The sequence below is a fragment of the Mesocricetus auratus genome, unplaced genomic scaffold, assembly GCF_017639785.1.
Source record: "Mesocricetus auratus isolate SY011 unplaced genomic scaffold, BCM_Maur_2.0 Super-Scaffold_100013, whole genome shotgun sequence".
Classification (NCBI taxonomy): Eukaryota; Metazoa; Chordata; class Mammalia; order Rodentia; family Cricetidae; genus Mesocricetus; species Mesocricetus auratus.
This window is the reverse complement of record NW_024429196.1, coordinates 21,387,872-21,407,158: the sequence shown is the minus strand read 5'-3', so window position 1 is coordinate 21,407,158 and position 19,287 is coordinate 21,387,872. Positions and strand designations below refer to the sequence as shown.

Genomic DNA, 19,287 nt, shown 5'->3' with positions numbered 1-19,287 from the left:
TAATGAGCACACTGATGGCTGTCTATAAACAGAGACCTCCAATGCCAGGCTGCCATATGCTGTGTTGCCTCTAACACTTTCTTTTTCTCTTCCTTCCTCTACCTCTTCATACGTTTCTTCCTCTACTTCTTTTTTTCTCCTCTTCTTCCTGCTGTCCTTCTCATCTTCATTGCCTTCGAAAAGCAGGTTTTGGGATGACAACCATAGTCGAAAGGTTTAAAAGAGATCTGATTACTCTATGACTCTATGCATATAAAGCTTATTGAGATCTGTATGCCCAGGGGCAAGTGGAATTCAACAAGAACAAAGCAGATTGCTGAGAGCAGCAAATCCTAATCAAGTCACAGCATGGAGAAGACAGATCATGCCAAGAGAACCAGGTAGGTTTGAACCTCATTTTTAGTGCTTCAGCACCCCGACTTTGTCAGATTGCCTTGTTGGATTTAGAGAGGCTCATCACTGAAATTCAGTTTGATGCCCAATGTCTTTGGGGCAAGACAGTACCAATTTCTTGTCTATAATGCTTCTAATTTGGGGTTTTTATAAAATTACATTTACTTGGCTGGTTATTGTGTGTGCCACAATGAATGTGGTGGAAGTCAGAGGACACCCTGCAAGAGTTGCTTTTCTCCTTCTATCATGTGAGTCCTGAGGAGGAAACTTGATGCATCGGGGCCTTTACTCACTAGAACATCTTGCTGGTCCCTTGGCGTTTTTAAGGTTAAACTGTATCTTTGGCTTGTCTGCAATACTTGCAGAGTTTGGAAGAACACACTAACCTAGAAAATCCATTCTTGCCCCAACTCTGACCCAAAGCTTCACATCTGCTACTTCCTGTTACTCAGTGACATTGATGCTGTGATTATGGAAAACTGTTAATAGACAAAGAGAAAGAGCAGGATCTTATCGCTAACTTGTTTGGCGACTTAATGCCTTTGAGTCTCATTTTTATCAGCTGTTAAAGAAATAACAGATAACGGGTCTCCAAAACTGTGAGTCGGACTTTTAGTACTTTTGCTTGCACAGTTAACTAGGAAGGAAGACGCAGATGTTGTCCTCTGTTTACATCAAGGCCATTGAGAATACAAAGCACTTGAGCAGTTTGCCTCGTGTCCCATGGCAAGAGGTGTAGCTAGGATTTAAATATGAGTCATTTTTCTCTGCAACCTTGATCACTACACTGTAAAAATGGATTAAATACTTTCTCTGGTCACTCTCAACTCTAAAGTTGTATATGATTTAAATAAAACATAGAAAATATATTAAGCTCTTGGTGGTCTGTAGTTCTGTCTTTGAAGTGGAAAGACAAGGCTGGATGTGAGGGTCACAGGCAGAACCTAGGGTGGGAGTGCTTCCCCAGTCTGGCCACAGCCACCTGGAGACCAGCATCAGTGGGTTCTACCTTCTCATGAGAGCTTGGCCACAGGTTCACTATTGGTATTAGTGCCTCATCATAGTGGACTCTGGAGACTGACACTGATTTAAACCAATTAATGGCAGGTCCTGCCCTCACTGCTGACCCAGAAATCACGGCTTTTGTTTGAAAAACTGGGTAATCAAAAGTTTGGTTCTTGTCAGGCTATGGTGACACACACCTATAGTTCCACCACTTGGGAGACAGAGGCAGGCAGATCTCAGTGAGTTCGAGGCCAGCCTGGTCTACAAAGCAAGTATCAAGACAGCAAGAACTGTTACACAGAGAAACCGTGTTTCACAAAAAATGAAAACAAAAACAAAAAGAAAGTTTGGGTTTTAATTTTGTTAGTAAAATTGTACTCTTTTTCAAAGACCTGCTAATGCTCTCAAGCTTTAGGCACTCCAACCTCAAAGCTCATCTTGTCCTAACACATTTTCTTTTGTCTTTTAGAATATATATATATATATGCTGGTCACGGTGGTGTACATCTTTAATCCCAGCACTAGCCTGGACTACATAGAGAGTTCTAGGACAGCCAGGGCTACATAGACCCTGTCTCAAAAAGCCAAATAAATAAATAAAATTTAAAGATATGCTAGACCCAGTTAATTCTTTTAGAATTTTCTACAGCCCCCCAAAATTAGCATAAAAACTTATCCCTTTGTTCTCTAGCTCTTTAACCCATAGAAGGACCCAAAGAGGGTTCTCATTGCTGGATGAAAGAGCTTTAGGACTTTTCAGGGTGCTGTGTGCCCATGAAAGTTCTTCTGCTCAGGGCCCATCTAGTCTCTGTGAGCTTGGTGTAGATAGGGTTGGTGAGTGTGAATACAGCTTCGAGAACAAATGTCCTTTCTCAAAGGGAAAAACCTTGATCTAACAATGATTTAAATGCTCATATACAAGTTAAGAAGTGTTTCCTGTATGGGAATGTAGCTCAGTAGTAGAGAATTTGTCCCACATATTTAAGGTCCTAGGTTCAATATCTGACAATTCCCAATATAATTTTTTTCTTTAAAAAGTATCTTTATCCCAAAGTATCTTTTCACCCATGACCATATATTAAATGTCTCACTTTATGCATGTTCTCAGTTATTTTATTATAAAGTAAAAAGTCTCCTATGAGAACAGAGTATCCAAAAATATCTCAATCTGTTTTTTGTTTGTGTTCATTTTTTACTTTTTATTAAGATTAAATGTCAAAACATAAACTTAGAAGAGAAAATGTTTGACTGGGGGCCTGAAGAGACGGCTCAGCAGCTAAGGGCACTTATTACTCTCTTCTGGAAGCCAGTGTAGCTGTCAGGACCCAGATGATGCCCAGAGCCTTTAACTCCAGTTCCAGTAGTTCTGATGCCCTCTTCTGGCTGCTGTAGGGACAGCATGCATGTGGCACACATACATGTAGGAAAAACACTCATTTATATCAAAATCTCGATTCTTTTCAATCCATGGCCCTTGAGCCCTGCTGTGTTGGTCCTGTAGAAAAGTGGACACACCAGGGAATGCAGCAGAGCGAAGGTGCTTAGCTAAAGACCCTCAGGAGGGAGGAAGGGGAGAGGTAAACCGCTGAGAATGAGGGCAAGCCAAAACTCCAAGATCTCCAGTGAAGCACCCCTAGTCACCTCACTTCCTTCCACCAGACCCCACTTCTCCAGGGCTCCTCCACCTCCCAACAACACCATCAGTTAGGGATTGGTCCTTAAATACATGACTTTTGGGGGACACTCACAGTCCAAACTGTAGTATTGATACTTTTTAGAAAGACAAAACAGACATAAAAATCAGTATCACGTGGCTTGTTTTTTCTCATTTGGGAAGCTTACGTATCTTTGTAAGAAATTTAAGGATCAATTTGGAATCTTTTCAAGAGAGGTTTAAATTGTGGAAAGTACTAATATATCCACACAGAATGGCTTTTTAAAATAGAACTTTCTCCAAGATTAGTCGCTTTAATGCTGCATCTTGATATACAATTTCTAGTGACATTATGCACAGATTCAAAAGTATTGTTTATCAAGCACTTAAATAAAGAGTAAAATTTTGTGTTGTGGAAAATTTGTAGATGATTTAAGAAGTGTGTCTTGGTGGTAATGGAGACACAGAGAAACCTGTGAACTGTTTTAATAAAACTTCCTCCTCAACTGTGAAAGAAGGGCATGTCTGAATTGTTACAGCACTTTAATTGGACATACAAAACACATAGACACTTATCATTCCATCTATGTCCCTATGAATTAAAATCATAAACCATAGACCATTTAAACTTTTGGGTCCTTGCTTCATGGAAAAAGAAAGGCAATTGTTTCATATTTGAACACATACACTGTGTAGGTAAATGAGAATCATCGTTAAAACACACCTAATTCAATTTTGAACTCTCATCCGATATCATTCTGTAATGCTAAATATATTTGAATTTTCTTTCTAGGAATGAAAAGATTCTGAACTGCTTGTTTCAAAAGCCCAATGCAGTTTTTAAGCTGATTTGCTTTCCCTGGGCAGGAGGCGGCTCCATTTATTTTGCCAAGTGGGGTGAAACAGTTAATGACTTACTGGAAGGTACGTTGACTTTCATCCTAACCTAAGTAATTTAAGAAGCCCAGAAACAGCCAGGTAAAGAAACTTGAGTTCATTAAGCTTCCTGGATTTGTGGATTTCTAACCTTTATTAAACTGGAAAATTTTTTCAATCATTATTTCTTTAAAATAGAGTTTTTGCCTGTCTTCTTCCCATTTTTTCTTTGTTTATATTATGGAATATTGCGCCACAGGTCACTAATGCTCGTCAGTGTCTTCGGCTACCTCTCCATGTGCTTTCGTCGACATCGTTGATCCAACTGCTTAGGGTTCTTGTCGGTGGACTTTATCTTGCAGCATCGTGAAACACATCTCAGTGACTTCCAGTTATATTTTTCCTCCCGTGATTTCTCTCTAAAACGCTAATGTCACTTTGCTTCTTTAAAATTAGTCTATATTGAATCACACAAAGGGGCTCCACTGCAGTGTTTCCTTCATGGGACGATGCTCTTAGATCATTTCCCACCCCTTCTCGTTCTCCGTCCTCCTCTCCCTTTTCCCTTCCACATCCCTTATAGCTCCCATTTGCTCTTGTGGGTGGTTTCCCTCTTACATCCCAGTTAGCAGAAGAAGCTTAGGATATGGTTTTTGCTTAACACGTTAAAATGAAGCGCTTCTGCACATCAGAGCTTCATCTCAGCCCAGGTTTGTCATTTATAGAATAGACGGAGCTGGAGAGACTTACTTTCTTTGAAGTGCAGAAGCAATTCATTTTAATGTAATTCCATTCGTCACATTCCCTGTTATTCACTGAGGTTTTAGAGTTGCATCAAGAACATTATGTTTAGAAGCTGTGTGTGGTGGTGCACACCTTTAATCCCAGAACTTGGGAGGCAGAGTCAAACCTCTGTGAGTTCCAGGACAGTCAGAGCTACATAATAGAGAGGCTACAATTAAAAAAATATATAAAAGGGAAAGAAAGAAAGAAAGAAAGAAAGGAAGGAAGGAAGGAAGGAAGAAAGAAGGAAAGAGAGAAAGAAAGAAAAAAAGGTATATTTTAAAAAAGCAAAGTTGCACTGCCTGAGCCTACGTCTTGAAATGTCTCTATAGTTTCTCAGGAGAGGTCTGTTTGTGTGCTGAAGTTCTTAGAAGTTCTGATCATGGCTGTTTACTTTTTGAATTTTCTGAATGAGATAACCCCCCACTCTCCAGTCACCAATATTCCTTCGCTACTTGATTTTGTTCATCGATGACGCTTTCTAATGAGGGTTTTTTGTTTATTTGTTTTATTTATTTATTTGTTTTTTCTTTTCAGTTCCAAAACTCCACATACATAGAGTTCCAACATTGTTGCCAAATTGTCTGTACAAGTTCCTGACTTTCTCTTCCGGGTCAGTGTTCCTTTGAACTGTCTTCCTTGCGCCATTCATCTGTTTATGGACATCTTTGAGATCATTTTTCTGCAGTAGACTTTGAAGTATCTGTCTATCATGCTGTCTTAGTCAGGGTTTCTATGGCTGTGAAGAGACACCATGACCACAGCAACTCTTATAAAGGCAAACATTTAATTGGGGCTGGCTTACCGTTCAGAGGTTTAGTCTGCTATCATCATGGCGTGGAACATGGTGTCACCCAGACAGACATGGTGCTAGAGAAGGAGCTGAGAGTTCTACATCTTAACCTGCAGGCACAGGAAGTGGACTGTGTACTGGGCATCGTTGTAACTTAAAAAAGTTGTACTCCAGAGAAAGACGTCACATGGCAGGGTTCAAGCACAGGTTTTATTATTATTACTATTATTACTATTATTATTATTATTATTGAAAAGGATTTTAAAATGGGGAAAGGGAAGGAGGGAGACCAGGCTCCTGAGACAGGAGCAGCAGGAGAGAGGAGAAAGAAAAGAAGGGGAGAGAGAGGAAAGAGGGGTAGGGGGAACAGACAGAGAGGGAGAGAAAGAGGGAAGGATGGGAGATGGGCAGGACCCTTTTAAAAGGGAACACAGTGAATATGCACAGGTGGTGCTCTTAGTGGCTACAGCTGAGGACTTATCCTGTCAGAACCCCAAGGACGGGCCAGTACAGATGTTAAAAGGCTTGCTTGAGCATATAGAAGACCTCAAAGCCTGTTTCCACATGACACACCTCCTCCAACAAGGTCACACTGCCTAATAGTGCCACTTCTTATGGGTCAAGCATTCAAACACACGGGTCTATGGGGGTCATTCCTATTCAAGCTACCACACATTCCAACTATTTAATATATTTTGATTTAATTACAGATGGGTTATGAGCTCTTTAAAGACTCGGATTGCCTTGCCTTTCATAGTTATTCCATTTCTACATTGCAACTGGGCATCTTTTGGTATGTGTATTACTTTCAATGTTAGGTCTCGGTTCTCACTGCCATTCATAGGGAAAGATGCAGATCTTAATAACGCCAATTGAGAAGCAAACTACATATCTAAATGTGTAGGAAAAAACTGAAGACATCAACTACATGCTCAATAAGCAACTAGGGAAATGGAGTAAGAATGATTTTCAGATGAACTGGAAGTTTAGAATTAGTAAAGGTAAGCATTAATAATTAAATTAAAAGAGAAATGGAGATAGGGAAAAGAAACAAAAAGAATCAAGACAGGAAAGATTATAAATTGAAGGTATAAGAAATAACAGTGAAGCCGGGCGGTGGTGGCGCACGCCTTTAATCCCAGCACTCGGGAGGCAGAGGCAGGCGGATCTCTGTGAGTTCGAGGCTGGGCTGGACCGATAGCCTCCAAAACAATACAGAGAAACCCTGTCTCATAAAAACCAAAAAAAAAAAAAAAAAAAAGAAATAACAATGAGGGTTCTGGAGAGATCCTGAGTTCATTTCCCAGCAGCCACATGGTGCCTTACAACCATTTAAACAGGATCTGATGCCCTCTTCTGGCATGCAAGTATACCTTCAGAGTGCTTATACATAAAATATAAATAAATAAAAATTTTTAAAAGTAAAAAAAGACATTTCTGAATTTGAAGAAATAGCAGTGAAGGGAAAACAGAAGAAAACCAATGCAGAGCAAGAAAAAACAATAGTACTCTTTTGCTGAAAAGAGTGTGGATGCTATATGCTCTCCCCCACCAACATTTCTTTGAAGTTAAGTTGATATAGGAGACACATACGTTAGACCCAAAGGACTGTCGCAGGTTGTACTCCACCCTACTGTCTGAGTTCTCCATGTTTAGTCCAACAGAGCTCCCAGGGGAGTATCACTTGCCAACATGGAGGACCAATTATTGGAGTTTTGCCTGACAACATCAGCACTCGGCCTTTTTTATGGGCGTGGGAATGGAAAATGCTCAAGCAGGGTGTTTCTACCAGTAGCCTCTGGGGCTCTGAAGATTGGAAGCCATCAAGCTGAATCAGTGTCTAGGCATTTACATCGTGGCCATGCTATTCTCAGTTCCAACCCTTGATCCACGCATGTATGCACAATTAGACTTGTCCCTCTTCCCACCTCTAAGCACCTTCCACTCTCCTCTTTGCTGGACCCACACTTCCCAAAGTAGACAGTGTCTACAAGTCAGCGTGTAAGCCACAACCGGTCTCCCGATTGTGGGGTGGTCACCCACTTAGCTAGTGGAGAAGTGTGGCTTTTGGAACTGGGGAGGTATAAATACCCCAGGCCTCCTGCTGAAGTATTTGCTGGGTAGACTTCTATGATGTTCTTCATTGTTGGTTGGGTCAATGAGCATGCTGGAGGCACAGGGAACCTTCGCAGCTCCTGTTGCACAGGCAGCAGGTTTACGGAGGTCCAGACTGTGGACCCATGCAGCATTCCTCTTCTTATTTGTTAGTACCCAACTGGGGAGGTGTCTCTCCTTCCCTACCATACTGTGTGAGGTTAGAGTCCTCTGTTGATTGCACAGCTCTAAAGTTTCTAGGGCTCACCTAGTCTGTCTGTATTGTTGACTATTGTACTCCTCTGTGGTTCCATGAGACCCATCCCTCCCTATAGCTATGCACTTTCTGTTTTCTTTCAGACTTGCAGAGATTTGGGTGTTTTCTGAGAATCTGCCATCTTCCCTCTTTGTAAATTCCTTTATCTTTTGTTGCTGTCTCACTATGTAGCCTTGGCTGGCCTATGTAGACCAGGTTGGCTTCAAACTTACTGGAATTCATCTGAATTCACCAAACCTGGTTGTTATCGCTATCATCTCAATATTTTGACATATTTAGTGTAGTCAATGATTTAAAAGGAAGGCAAGTGGGTTGTATGCTCTTGTTGCAATCTTGACGTTTTAATTTACACCGTTTATGATGCTGTGTTGCAATTTTGTACTCTGTAAGAGCGCCAATACTTCTGGCTTTTTGGTTTCTTAAACGTAGGTGTCAGGAACTGGACAAATTGCTGAGTTAGAGTGCTTGCCTTGCAAGCACAAGGATCTGAGTTTTACTCCCAGAATATAGCACACACACACACACACACACACACACACACGCACGCATGCACGCACGCACACACACACGCACACACGCACACACACGCGCGCGCACACGCACGCACGCACACACGCACACACACACGCACACACACACGTTTAAAACATAGACTTCAGCCAAGACTCAGAATTCTTCACCATACAATCACTGACACAGTGCTAATACAGGAGGGAACTGGAAAAACTCAGCTCCTTCATTACAGAATTCTCTCCTTTGTGGGAAAGCCCTTGTTTCTTCATCAGTTGTCTGATGCCTGCAAACGGCTTCACAATTCATACCTTTGCTTCTGTTCTTTAAATAAGTGTTGATATACTACAAAGTACTTCTTTTCAAGTGATTTATATTTTAAGTTTTCATGCAAGTCTATTTTGTATGTCATGCATATCCCCTTCATATCCTCTACCCTTGTTTTTCTCCCCTGTTAACACCTTTGTCCCAGTAGTTAATTTTACTGCTGTTTCCATGCCGTAGATATATGTATGATCTAGATACATGTATTATTTTTATAGCTACATAAACCAAAGAAGCACAAATGGGAGAAAACATACAATATTTGTCTTTCTGAGACCAGCTAAATTCACTTAACACGATTATTCCCAGTTGTATCTGTAACTGGTATTTCTCTCCTGCCTGCCAGTTCCCAAATAACCTCTCTGGTGCTTAATATCAACTACAAAGTGTTTGACCTATTAGCTCAGGCTTGTTATTAACTAGCTCTTACAACGTAAATTAACCCATTTCTATTATTCTATATTTTACCACGAGGCTTCCCCAATGCTGCTGGCATCTCTCTAACTCCACTCTTTTTCTCCCTGTATCTCTCCTTGGGTTTCCCACCTGGCTCTATTCTGCCTGGCTATTGGCCAAATCAACACCATTTGCAACAGAAAAATTGTAGAACCATCCTAGGTGTTCACCAGCAGAGGAATGAATAATGAAATGTGGTCTATACGTACAGTAGGAACATTTTCCATAAAGCATGAAGTCATATTGTTTGTGGGAAAATAGATGCATGATGTGGGATTTCTCTCTGTATGCTGTAAATATGTTTTATGATTAATAAAGAAGCTGAGGCCAACCTGGTCTACAGTGGGAGTTCCAGAATAGTCAGGACTGTTACACAGAGAAACCCTGTGTCAAAAACCAAAACCAAAACCAAAACCAAACAAACAAACAAAAAAATCTTAGTGGCTTGTGACTTTTCCTGGAGAGATGTAAACAAATGTCTGTTTGTTCCAGATAGGGCACTAATGTCAGACTAAATAACAAATTCCACCCAAGCATAACTTAATGAGCTAATGAGTTTTGGGAGGGTTACTTACAGGAGGGAGTGAGAGGTTACTTTCCAGAACATACCTAACACGTTACCAAAACATTTATCCCAGCATGAATGATGAAAGCTGCTACTCTGAAGCTCTGTGTGTGGCTCCCAGGTAACTCTGTTGGTTTAAAAATCTCTTCTCTCCAACAATAGTGACTGTTCACATAAGCTCTGTGAAGGGCCTTCTGAGTCTTTCGAGTCTTTTGAGACTTGTGAATTGCTGACCTCTTTAACCACGAAAGTCCTATTGATATCCTTAGACTTAAGGATACCCTCTCCAGGATGAACATTTCAATTTAGAGGCAATTTCTATATAACAAGTATCATTTAGAACCGCTAAGAGTCCATTTCAGTATTGTTTGATGTGTCTGTTTCCAAGTGGTACCTTGTCATATATTACAATGCAACCCAGGATTTTTTCTTGTTTCCATCTGTATCTTTATATAAACTTTGTGTTCTATTTTGCTTCCTGTTGTGGTGATAAACACAATAACCAAAAACAACATGGGGAGCAAAGGGTTTGTTTTAGCTCACAGGACTGTATAGTCTGTCACCAAGAGAAGCCAAGGCAGGCGCTTGAGGCTGAGACCTAGGGAGCAAAGCTGCTCACTGGCTGTTCCCAGGACAATTTAGCCACCTTTCCTATACGGCCTAGGTTCTCCTGCCTAGAAATGGTACTGTCCAGATCGGGCTGGGCCATTCTACATTAACTAGCAATCAAGAAAATGCCCCCCACGCACACCTATGAGCCAGTAGGAGGAAAGCAATTCCTCAGTTAAGGATCCCTCTTTCCAAATGGGTAAAGTTGAGGACCTAAATTAGCTACTACACCTCCATTTATGTTTTGGTTGATCTTTCTCAGCCCTTTCTGAATCACTTTGTGTCAAGTGAGACTCTTCTGTTACAACACAGAACTTGGTTTTGTCGTGTGCCACCATCTAAAAGTCTTTTCTCAAAACTATAACCCTGCAAACAAATGAAAACTGAGAACAGAGCAGGATCCCCTGTTGCATATGCTGCTTAGACCAGTCAAGTCCCTGTGCCTGTAGAACCGTTCTCACACTGGGCATAGGTTACTGCTGTCTGTACATTCCTTGAGATCCTTGAAAGGCTTGCTTTAACCCTTCTCCAGCTCCAAATTTGTCAGTAAAAGTCAAACCCTGCCCTGATTGGCTGTCTCTTATAAACGATGTACTAATTTGTGTGAGGCTTTAAAGGTTTCTGTCTTTAAATGCTAACAGGTGCTGTGTGTGTGTGTGTGTGTGTGTGTGTGTGTGTGTGTGTGTGTGTGTGTGTGTGTGTGTATGGAGGCCAGAAGTCCACCTTTGGGTTATTCTTTAGAAGCTGTCCCCATGTTTTTGAGAGCGTCTCTCTGGGACCCGGGGCTCACAGATTATGCTGGACAAGTAGACAGCAAGTCCCATGGATCCTCACTTCCTGCCTCCCTGGCACAGCACATCAAGCAGTTTACTAACTGAGCTATATTCCTAACCCTTAGAGCTAACATTTTAACTTATCTGTCATGAGTCAGCTTTCTCCATCACTAGAAACATGAATTTTAGATGAGAGGCAATCAGTGACTAAGACTCTTTTGTTTTCAGAATTTTAATATTTTCTTGGGGGGGGAGTGCACCCGCTGCAGAGCTAGTGTGGAGGTCAGAGGACAACTCTCAAGACTCCGTTCTCTCCTGTCATATGGGTCCTGGGGTCCAGCTCAAGCATTAGGCAGGAGTTGCCTTTACACTCTGAGCCATCTGGAGGATCCCAGTGTTCTTTCACTCTGAAGTTCCCCATCTTATTTCAGGGACGTTTCACATGGTTTCTTATGATATGAATTTTTCTGACTTTCACGATTGCTTTTTTTTTCAATCTTCTTTAAGATTTCTTTTTATTTGTGGGTGTCTGTGTGTCATGTATGTGAGGTACCCATGGAGACCTGAAGAGGCTGTTGGGTCCCCTAGGGCTGGAGTTACAAACCGTTATGAGTCACTGTGTGGGTGCTAGACTCCTCTGGAAGAGCAGCAATGCTCTTAACCGCGGAGCTGTCTCTCCAGCCCCTTTGCAACGGGCTTCTTCTTTTCTCTTCTTTAATTCTTGTTCTCTATATCCACAAATGCGTTGCCCTGTCTTATCACAAGGAAAATATTTTTTTCAGTTTTGAAATAACTTTTGTCTTTTTATTCAATTTCTTTCTTTGGACAATTATTTGTTTCTAGTCAGAATTTTAAATTTCCAAATTACAGTAATTATTTTCCCATTACTTGTTGGCATTAATTCACTTTGGGACATGGTTTTTTTCTCCTCCATGAGTTCCTTAACAAATATTTTTACTGGTCTGATTTACCCTTTCTGTATACTGTGTTAGGTTTTTCCTCCTAAGCAACAGCGGTGGGGATGGGGCGGTTCGTTGCCAGCTCCGTTTTTTAGTCCACTAGTGCTCTCTTGTGTTGATACTGTGAAGTGCAGCTCATAGGAAACATTGACACCCTGTTTGTCTGGTTCTGTAATTTGATATTTTCATGTTTCTGTAGAATTTTAGTTCCATCTCCTCCTTTCTTCAAACATTTTCCCTTTATAAGGTGTCTTCTTAGAACTGTCTTCCCAACTTTCCTCTGTTCCCTCAAGAATTTCAAATCCTTCTGAGCAGTGGTGGCACACACACCTTTGATCCCAGAACTCGGGAGGCAGAGGCAGGTGGATCTCTGTAAGTTCGAGGTCAGCCTGGTCTACAGAGTGAGTTCCTGGATAGCCAGGACTACACAGAGAAACCCTGTCTCCAAAACACACACACACACACACACACACACACACACACACACACACACACCTCTGAATCCTTTTCTTCTGACTACATCCGTACTTACCTCAGCTCTCAAACTGTTCCTTCACTGAAAGATGAAAGCTCCATGATTCATGCAGGAATGGATTTTTAATGACATCATTGTAAATACTCTTGTCTATCTGATATGGAGCCTGTTTGGTTTGCTTTCTGTTTCTGTGATATAGACCATGACTTGGATCAGAAACGGTTTGTATTCCCCAGTCACAGTCCATTGTTGAGCAAAATCAGGGCAGGAACTCAACCAGGAATAAGTCCATCAGAAGTGTCTCTTAGTGGACCCCAGATCCAATCAAGTGACAATCAAGTTGACCTCACAGCCACCATACCCAGTTTACCATTATTTTGACTTTTATTATTTGCTTCTTTGAAATTGGCTGTATCATGTAGATATAAGGCCTTTTACAATGCTGCAGTGTCTAGCTCATCTGTGTTAACTTGTTCACAGCATTGCAGGATCTTCTTTGTCTGTGTGTCTAAGTGACTTGCCTCTTAACTTCCAGTGCATGCTGTAAGGCTGGCTGGCAGGGAAACTCGACTTCAAGAACAGTTTGCAACCGACATCTATGAAATAGTTGATGAAATTGTAACTGCTCTGCTTCCCATTATCCAAGACAAACAGTTTGCATTTTTTGGCCACAGGTATTTAAACTTTGATATACTCAGCACATGTGGGACTTGGGATGGGTGTTCCCAATAGAGCACTCACCTACTCACGGCCCTAGAGAGGTCCTTCAACCACAAGTGTATGTGTGTGCTTTGTGTTTTTCGAGATGCAAATTCCTCTCCTGGTTCAACAGAATGTTGGGTAATTATCTCCAATCACAACTTTTGCAGTTCTCTAGTTTGTGTAGGAATTATACCCAAAATGAAGACTATCATAAACTTCTATTTTTCAAATTAAAAAATACAGAAATTGTATTTATTTCCCAAGGGCATAGACCTCTTCGAAGTTATGTGTCCATGATCTTGGGCAAATTTCTTAGCTTCTAAATTAGTTTCCGTGAAGCTGGAAGTAGTTCCTATCTATGGGGATTCAATGACTCGAGATCACGAGGCTGGAGAGATGGCTCAGTGGTTAACAGTGCATACTGCTTTTGGGACCTGAGTTTGGTCCCCACCACTCCCATATGGCAACTCACAACTGCCTGTAACTCCTGCTCCTAGGGATCAGATGCCTCTGGTCTCCATAGGCGCCTGCACTTATGTGAGCATACCCCCACACAGATGAACGCACGCGCGCGCGTACACACACACACACACACACACACACACACACTGAAAAACATTTGTAAATGAATAGCGATCATAGAGAACTGGATGTGAGCTGGGCTGTGGTGGCGCATGCCTTTAGTCCCAGCACTCGGGAGGCAGAGGCAGGTGGATCTCTGTGAGTTCGAGACCAGCCTGGTCTACAGAGAGAGTTCCAGGACAGTCTCCAAAGCCACAGAGAAACCCTGTCTCGAAAAGTCAAACAACAACAACAAAAAGAACTGGGTGTGTGGACGTGCAAGCGAGGCGCCTGTGCCGTGGTGTGGCTGTGGAGGTCAGGGGCCAGCCTTCAGACGTCATTTCTTTCCTTCCACTATGGGATCCAGAGGTCAAACTCGGCCACACAAGTGCCGCTATCTGCTGAGCCATCTCACTGGCCCCACAGAGAACATGTTAACATTATTCCTAAAAATAGTTATGACATCGTAGGGCATTGAACAGTGTCTGCAGGTTGCTATTGCTGTGGTGAAACACCATAACCAAAGCAACTTGGAGAGGAGAGGGCTTATTGGGTTTACACTTCCACACTGTAGTCCATCACTGAAGGAAGCCAGGACAGGAACTCAAACAGGGCAGGAACCTGGAGACTGGAGCTGATGCAGAAGCCATGGAGGATGCTGCTTACTGGATTCATCCCAGGGCTTGCTCAGCCTGATTTCTTACAGAACCCAGGACCACCAGTCCAGAGAAGGCACCGCCCACAGTGAGCTAGGCCCTCCCCTATTCACCACTAATTAAGAACATGTCTTCATAAGGTCTGTTCTCAATTGAGGGCCCCTCCTCTCAGATGACATCAGCTTGTATCAGGTTGGCATAAAACTAGCCAGCACACATGGGGTCTTGGAAATCCCTAGTTGCACCCGGAGCATACTTTGAGAACTGTTGATACTTACGAAGAACAAAGTAACATGCAGCTTTAGTGGAGAAAAAGAAATGAATTTTCAGTGTTCCTTGTGTTACTCAGCTGTCCACTGTGTACCAAATACCTGACAATCAGCTTAGAGAGGACAGGCTTCCCACCTCCCTGTGTGCGTACATTCATGTGTGCGAGTGTATGGGTGTATGTGCCTGGACTACATGGGAAAGTCGGGGGGTGACCTCAAGTGTTGGAAGTAGGGGGATGACCTCGAGTGTTGGTCCTTACTGTCTATTGTCTATCTTTTGTTTGAGATAGGGTCTCTCAGTGGCCTGAGATTTCAGGCTGAGCAGCTGAACTGAGCTTTTTCCGTTGGTTCTGGGGATCAGAACTTGGGCCGTCACATATGCGAGGCCAGTGCTTTACTGACAGAGCCATGCCTCAGTCCTGACACCCTTATGCTGCCATTCATCAGCAGTAATACACTTTTTACACACCAGTCATCAGCCACTTAGCTTTTGCCCATCCCTCAGTCACTGCTTGTTCATGTCACCTGGTTAACATATGTTTCGCCCAGCACTGTCTGCCATGTTTGTCTCTTCCCTGGTTTAGTTTAGGATCCTACATTGCTTTTCTGACTGCACTGAGCCTAAAGGAGAAACACAAAATGGAGCCACTGCATTTCTTTGTGTCTAGTGCAAGCGCCCCGCATGTAAGTGTTCTGGTTTTCTTTGGATGGGAGAATGAAGATGAGGGAAATGGTGTGCTAACGATCGGGTCGTAGTTCTCCTTTGGTCCAACCTGGGCTAGCAGGGATACCGTGTGGGAACTATTGAACACCCCTGTGATCTTTCAACGTATTTCTCTCCAACCCTACAAAACGAACTTCAGCTTCTTCCTGAATAAAGTCTCATTGTTTCTGCCCCTCTGAGCTACTGCTGTCCCTCCACGCTTTCTGCCCTCGGCATGCTACCTCACTTCGGAACTTACCAACATTCAGGAGAGGAACCGATCAGTGCTGGGAAAGAATCTTAAAATGATGCCAAACTTTTGGACCAGCTATGGCTTTTTCAGCTAGTCTGGTGACTCTTGGCTTCTTGCCAGTTTGACCGTCTTTGCTTTCTCTGTACAGACTGGGGCTGGCCTAGCATTCTAAATTGGGACGGCCATTTTGGTGGCACTCTGATGATGATGTTCCTATGGCACTTTCTTCTCCCCCTTGATTTAAGCAGATGGGCTTGAGTCTGGGGCTAGTGTGTTTCATGAATGATCAGCCTTATGTTGTTCATGTTTTAAGTCAAAATTCCAGCTTCAAATCCCTGAACTTAACAAATTGTCAGAAGACCAAATCAGACACTACCTTCTGCATTTTGGAGGCACCCCCAAGCATCTCATTGATGACCAGGAATTTCTGAATCATTGCACTCCCATTCTGAAGGCAGATGTTGGCATTGTGAAGAGCTTTGTGTAAGTAACTGTGTGTGTGTGTGTGTGTGTGTGTGTTGATATTTATAGAAACACATAAGCCAGGTGGTGATGTTGCACATCTTTGATGCCAGTACTCAGCATTTGGGGACAGGTGATCTCTGTGAGTTTGAGGCCAGCCTGGCCTACATAGTGAGTTCCAGGACCAACAGGGCTACACAGTAAAGCCCTGTCTTGAAACCCCATACCAAAAGAAAAGGAAAAAGAAAACTAAAGATGGGCGGGCAGTCACAGAGGCTGTGTATATGAGAATCCAATATTCTAAAGGTTATAATGTATTTGTTTCCTCTGAGGCCCAAAACACTGGAACTATGCAGGAAGCAAGACAGACAAGCTCGGATATGGTGGCTACAGTTGGTAATAAGGGTCACTAAGAGGCAGTATTTTAAAGTGTTCTTGTCACAAAAAGATCAGTTTGTGTACAGCTGTCTTTATTTAGCAATTTTTGTCAGTTCAAGCAATAATGAATTCATTGGGATGACAAGGGGCTGCCAGGAGCAGGGACATGTGAGACAACTCTGTAGCATCCACTTTTCCTTATAATCTGAGAATTCTTTTAAAAATTTGTTAATTAAAAACTAAGCTTTGAGAATTGAAACAGCATAGTGTTGGCATAATAAGAGACATACCAATGAGTGTATAGAATTAGAGAGCTCACAAATAAATTCACATATTTATGCTAAATAGCAAAATGGCAAGGATATACTAAGGGGAAAAGGACATTTTATTAATTTATTTAGGGTGTAGGAGGTGAGTGTATGTGCTTGCTAAAGTTTACATGTGGAGCTCGGGTGACAACTTTTGGAAACTGGTTCTTCCTTCCACTATGTGGGTCCCAGAAATTGAACTCTGGTAACAAAGCTTGGTGTAAGCGTCTCTGGCCACTGACCCATCTTTAATCTAGGACAGTCTCTAATTCATGGGGTTGTGAGGGTGAAATTAAATCATGCTTAGGTGTAGCTCAGTTCTTAGCCAAAGCCACTTTGAAGATCTATGTGTACGAGTGTTTTGCCTGTGTGCATGTATGTGGCATGTAGTGCCCAAGGAAACCAGAAGAAGGCATTGGATGCACTGAAAGTGAATTTACAGACAAGTTCCCAGATACCATGCGGTGCTCGAAGCAAACCCTGGGTCCTCCCCGAGAATGCTCTTAACTGCTGAGCTATCTCCACAGCCACACAAGCCACTTTGAGAAGGAGAACATAACAAACCTCGCCCACATGGATTTCTTCACTCCCCGTAGCCGCAGTATCACAAACATAAAGTCACACAGGAACGTTCCACTCAGCGTGAAATACCGACGCCCCCTTGACATTCACAGCTCTTCCTCAGCGAATCAAACTGTGGGCTACTCACCACAGTTAGCTTCCTCCAGATTGGAAAGGCTAGCTCTAACCTACTCCCTTCTTTCCTCTTCCCAAATATGCCCTGCCCTTAACACTCCTAAACTCTCAGTTTCTTAAAATTTATAAAACTAGGCTCACAGAGCATCTCTCAGACCTCTCCCATTACCTATCACCAAGGTTCAGACCATTAACCCAAACAGAGACCAAAACCTATGACCCCTCCCAACTCTCAGTCTCCTTCCTGGACCCCGGGGTTGTTTTAGCTCCCCTTCTACCGCCTGATCCCACACATATCAACCTGTTTGCTATTTGATTGCTTCTAGATGTGTCCCACATCTCTTAGGCATCCTGTCTTCTCTTTGTAAGATCTCCCACCTTGGATCACGTCTAATGACCATTTTCAAGTTCACCAATTCTTTCTCCTGCTGTGTCAAGTCTACTACTGACAAGGCTGCCAAATGAATTATCCTTTTCTCTATCTATTTCTAAAAATTACATTCAACTCTAGCACTTGGTTCATGATTGAAAAATAGTCCTGGCCACATGGACCTCAGTTCCGATGGAGAGAGGTGATCCCTGTGAACATCTTCCTTGTTGGGACTAGTGGGAGAAGGGTGAGAAGCAGGGAATCCCGTTTCATTTCAGGGAGATCGGGAAGAGGAAAAGACTCTGGGGTGTTAAGGATGAAAATTACAAACGAACTCTTTGATGTTACAGCTTTGACCCACCCTCAGAAGCGCCCCTTTCCCAGGACATAACATGCTTTATTGGATCTGACGACATAATAAAGGACACAGAAGGTGAAGTTTGCTTTTTATAATTTGGGGTATTTTGTTGAAATGTGTGGGATGGTTCTCAGCAAATGTCAACTAGTAGTCACTGAAACAAAAAATCAGCCCAAGTTTTATTGGGTGTAAACAAAGAGATTTGGTCTCTTGTAAAATTTAAAATACAGGTCACATCATGTAAACAAAGAGATTTGGTCTCTTGTAAAATTTAAAATATAGGTCACATCACAGGATACCCAGAAACCTGAGACCTTGGATGTAACTCTATCATTGAGTGTCAGCTTTTAGTGAAATCGTACCTGGAAGTAAGTCTTCTGTTGTCATTGGCTGATGCCATTTACTAGTAAATAAAAGTGTTATGTTTCTTAGGATGGAAAGACGTAACCAGTGGGAAGCTTGACATCCACATGCTGCCAGGCGATCACTTTTATCTGTTGAATCCTGACAACGAGAACTTCATCAAGAACTATATAACTAAGTGTTTGGAACTGTCATCACTTGATTGCTATTAAATGGGCTTTCTTGGGGCTTTCAAATATGCAAACAGATCACAAGCTGTCCCTCTAAGTCACGGAAATGTAGCTCTTTAGTTTTCGGAGATTAGAAAGATGCGTATTAATGAATTTCTTCATGGAACATTCTTCTGTCTGGGGAAGAGACAAACCCTGAAGGTCAGGGGGGCAAAGGGTCTATTGTAGTTGATAGCTGCAGCTGCAAGAGGCTGCTTTTCTTGGGGGGATTTCACAACTAGCGGTTTACTCACGCTCCAGTGAATGCCGGACACCCTTGTGGCACGTGCAGGCAGGGCTAGTCGGACCCAGTGGGCGACTTAAAAAAGAAGATGAGAAGGGGGTATGAAGTTGGGAGGGGTACATGCTGGAGGACATCCGTCGGGGGTGGTTGGAAAGGCAAGAGGGGGTATGAAGTTGGGAGGGGTACATGCTGGAGGACATCCGTCGGGG

At 42.5% G+C, this 19,287-nt stretch overlaps 1 protein-coding gene across 1 annotated transcript; it reads left to right on the top strand.

Annotated features, from left to right (window-relative positions):
* Nucleotides 1-280: 280 nt before the first annotated feature.
* Nucleotides 281-19,157, top strand: Olah (oleoyl-ACP hydrolase). Its single transcript, XM_005081285.2, has 7 exons — nt 281-380; nt 3,846-3,976; nt 13,082-13,220; nt 15,319-15,418; nt 16,004-16,173; nt 18,255-18,337; nt 18,695-19,157. Exons 1-7 carry the CDS (start codon nt 349-351, stop codon nt 18,835-18,837), a joined length of 798 nt encoding a protein of 265 aa, XP_005081342.1. The 5' UTR covers nt 281-348; the 3' UTR covers nt 18,838-19,157.
* The last annotated feature ends 130 nt before the right edge of the window (nt 19,158-19,287 follow it).

Excerpts from the sequence above, each read along its gene's own strand:
- Olah (XM_005081285.2), top strand. The coding sequence starts at position 349 with ATGGAGAAGACAGATCATGCCAAGAGAACCAG. Across the intron at positions 16,174-18,254 it reads GGCATTGTGAAGAGCTTTGT|CTTTGACCCACCCTCAGAAG; the intron begins GTAAGTAACTGT and ends TTGATGTTACAG. Across the intron at positions 18,338-18,694 it reads CATAATAAAGGACACAGAAG|GATGGAAAGACGTAACCAGT; the intron begins GTGAAGTTTGCT and ends TATGTTTCTTAG.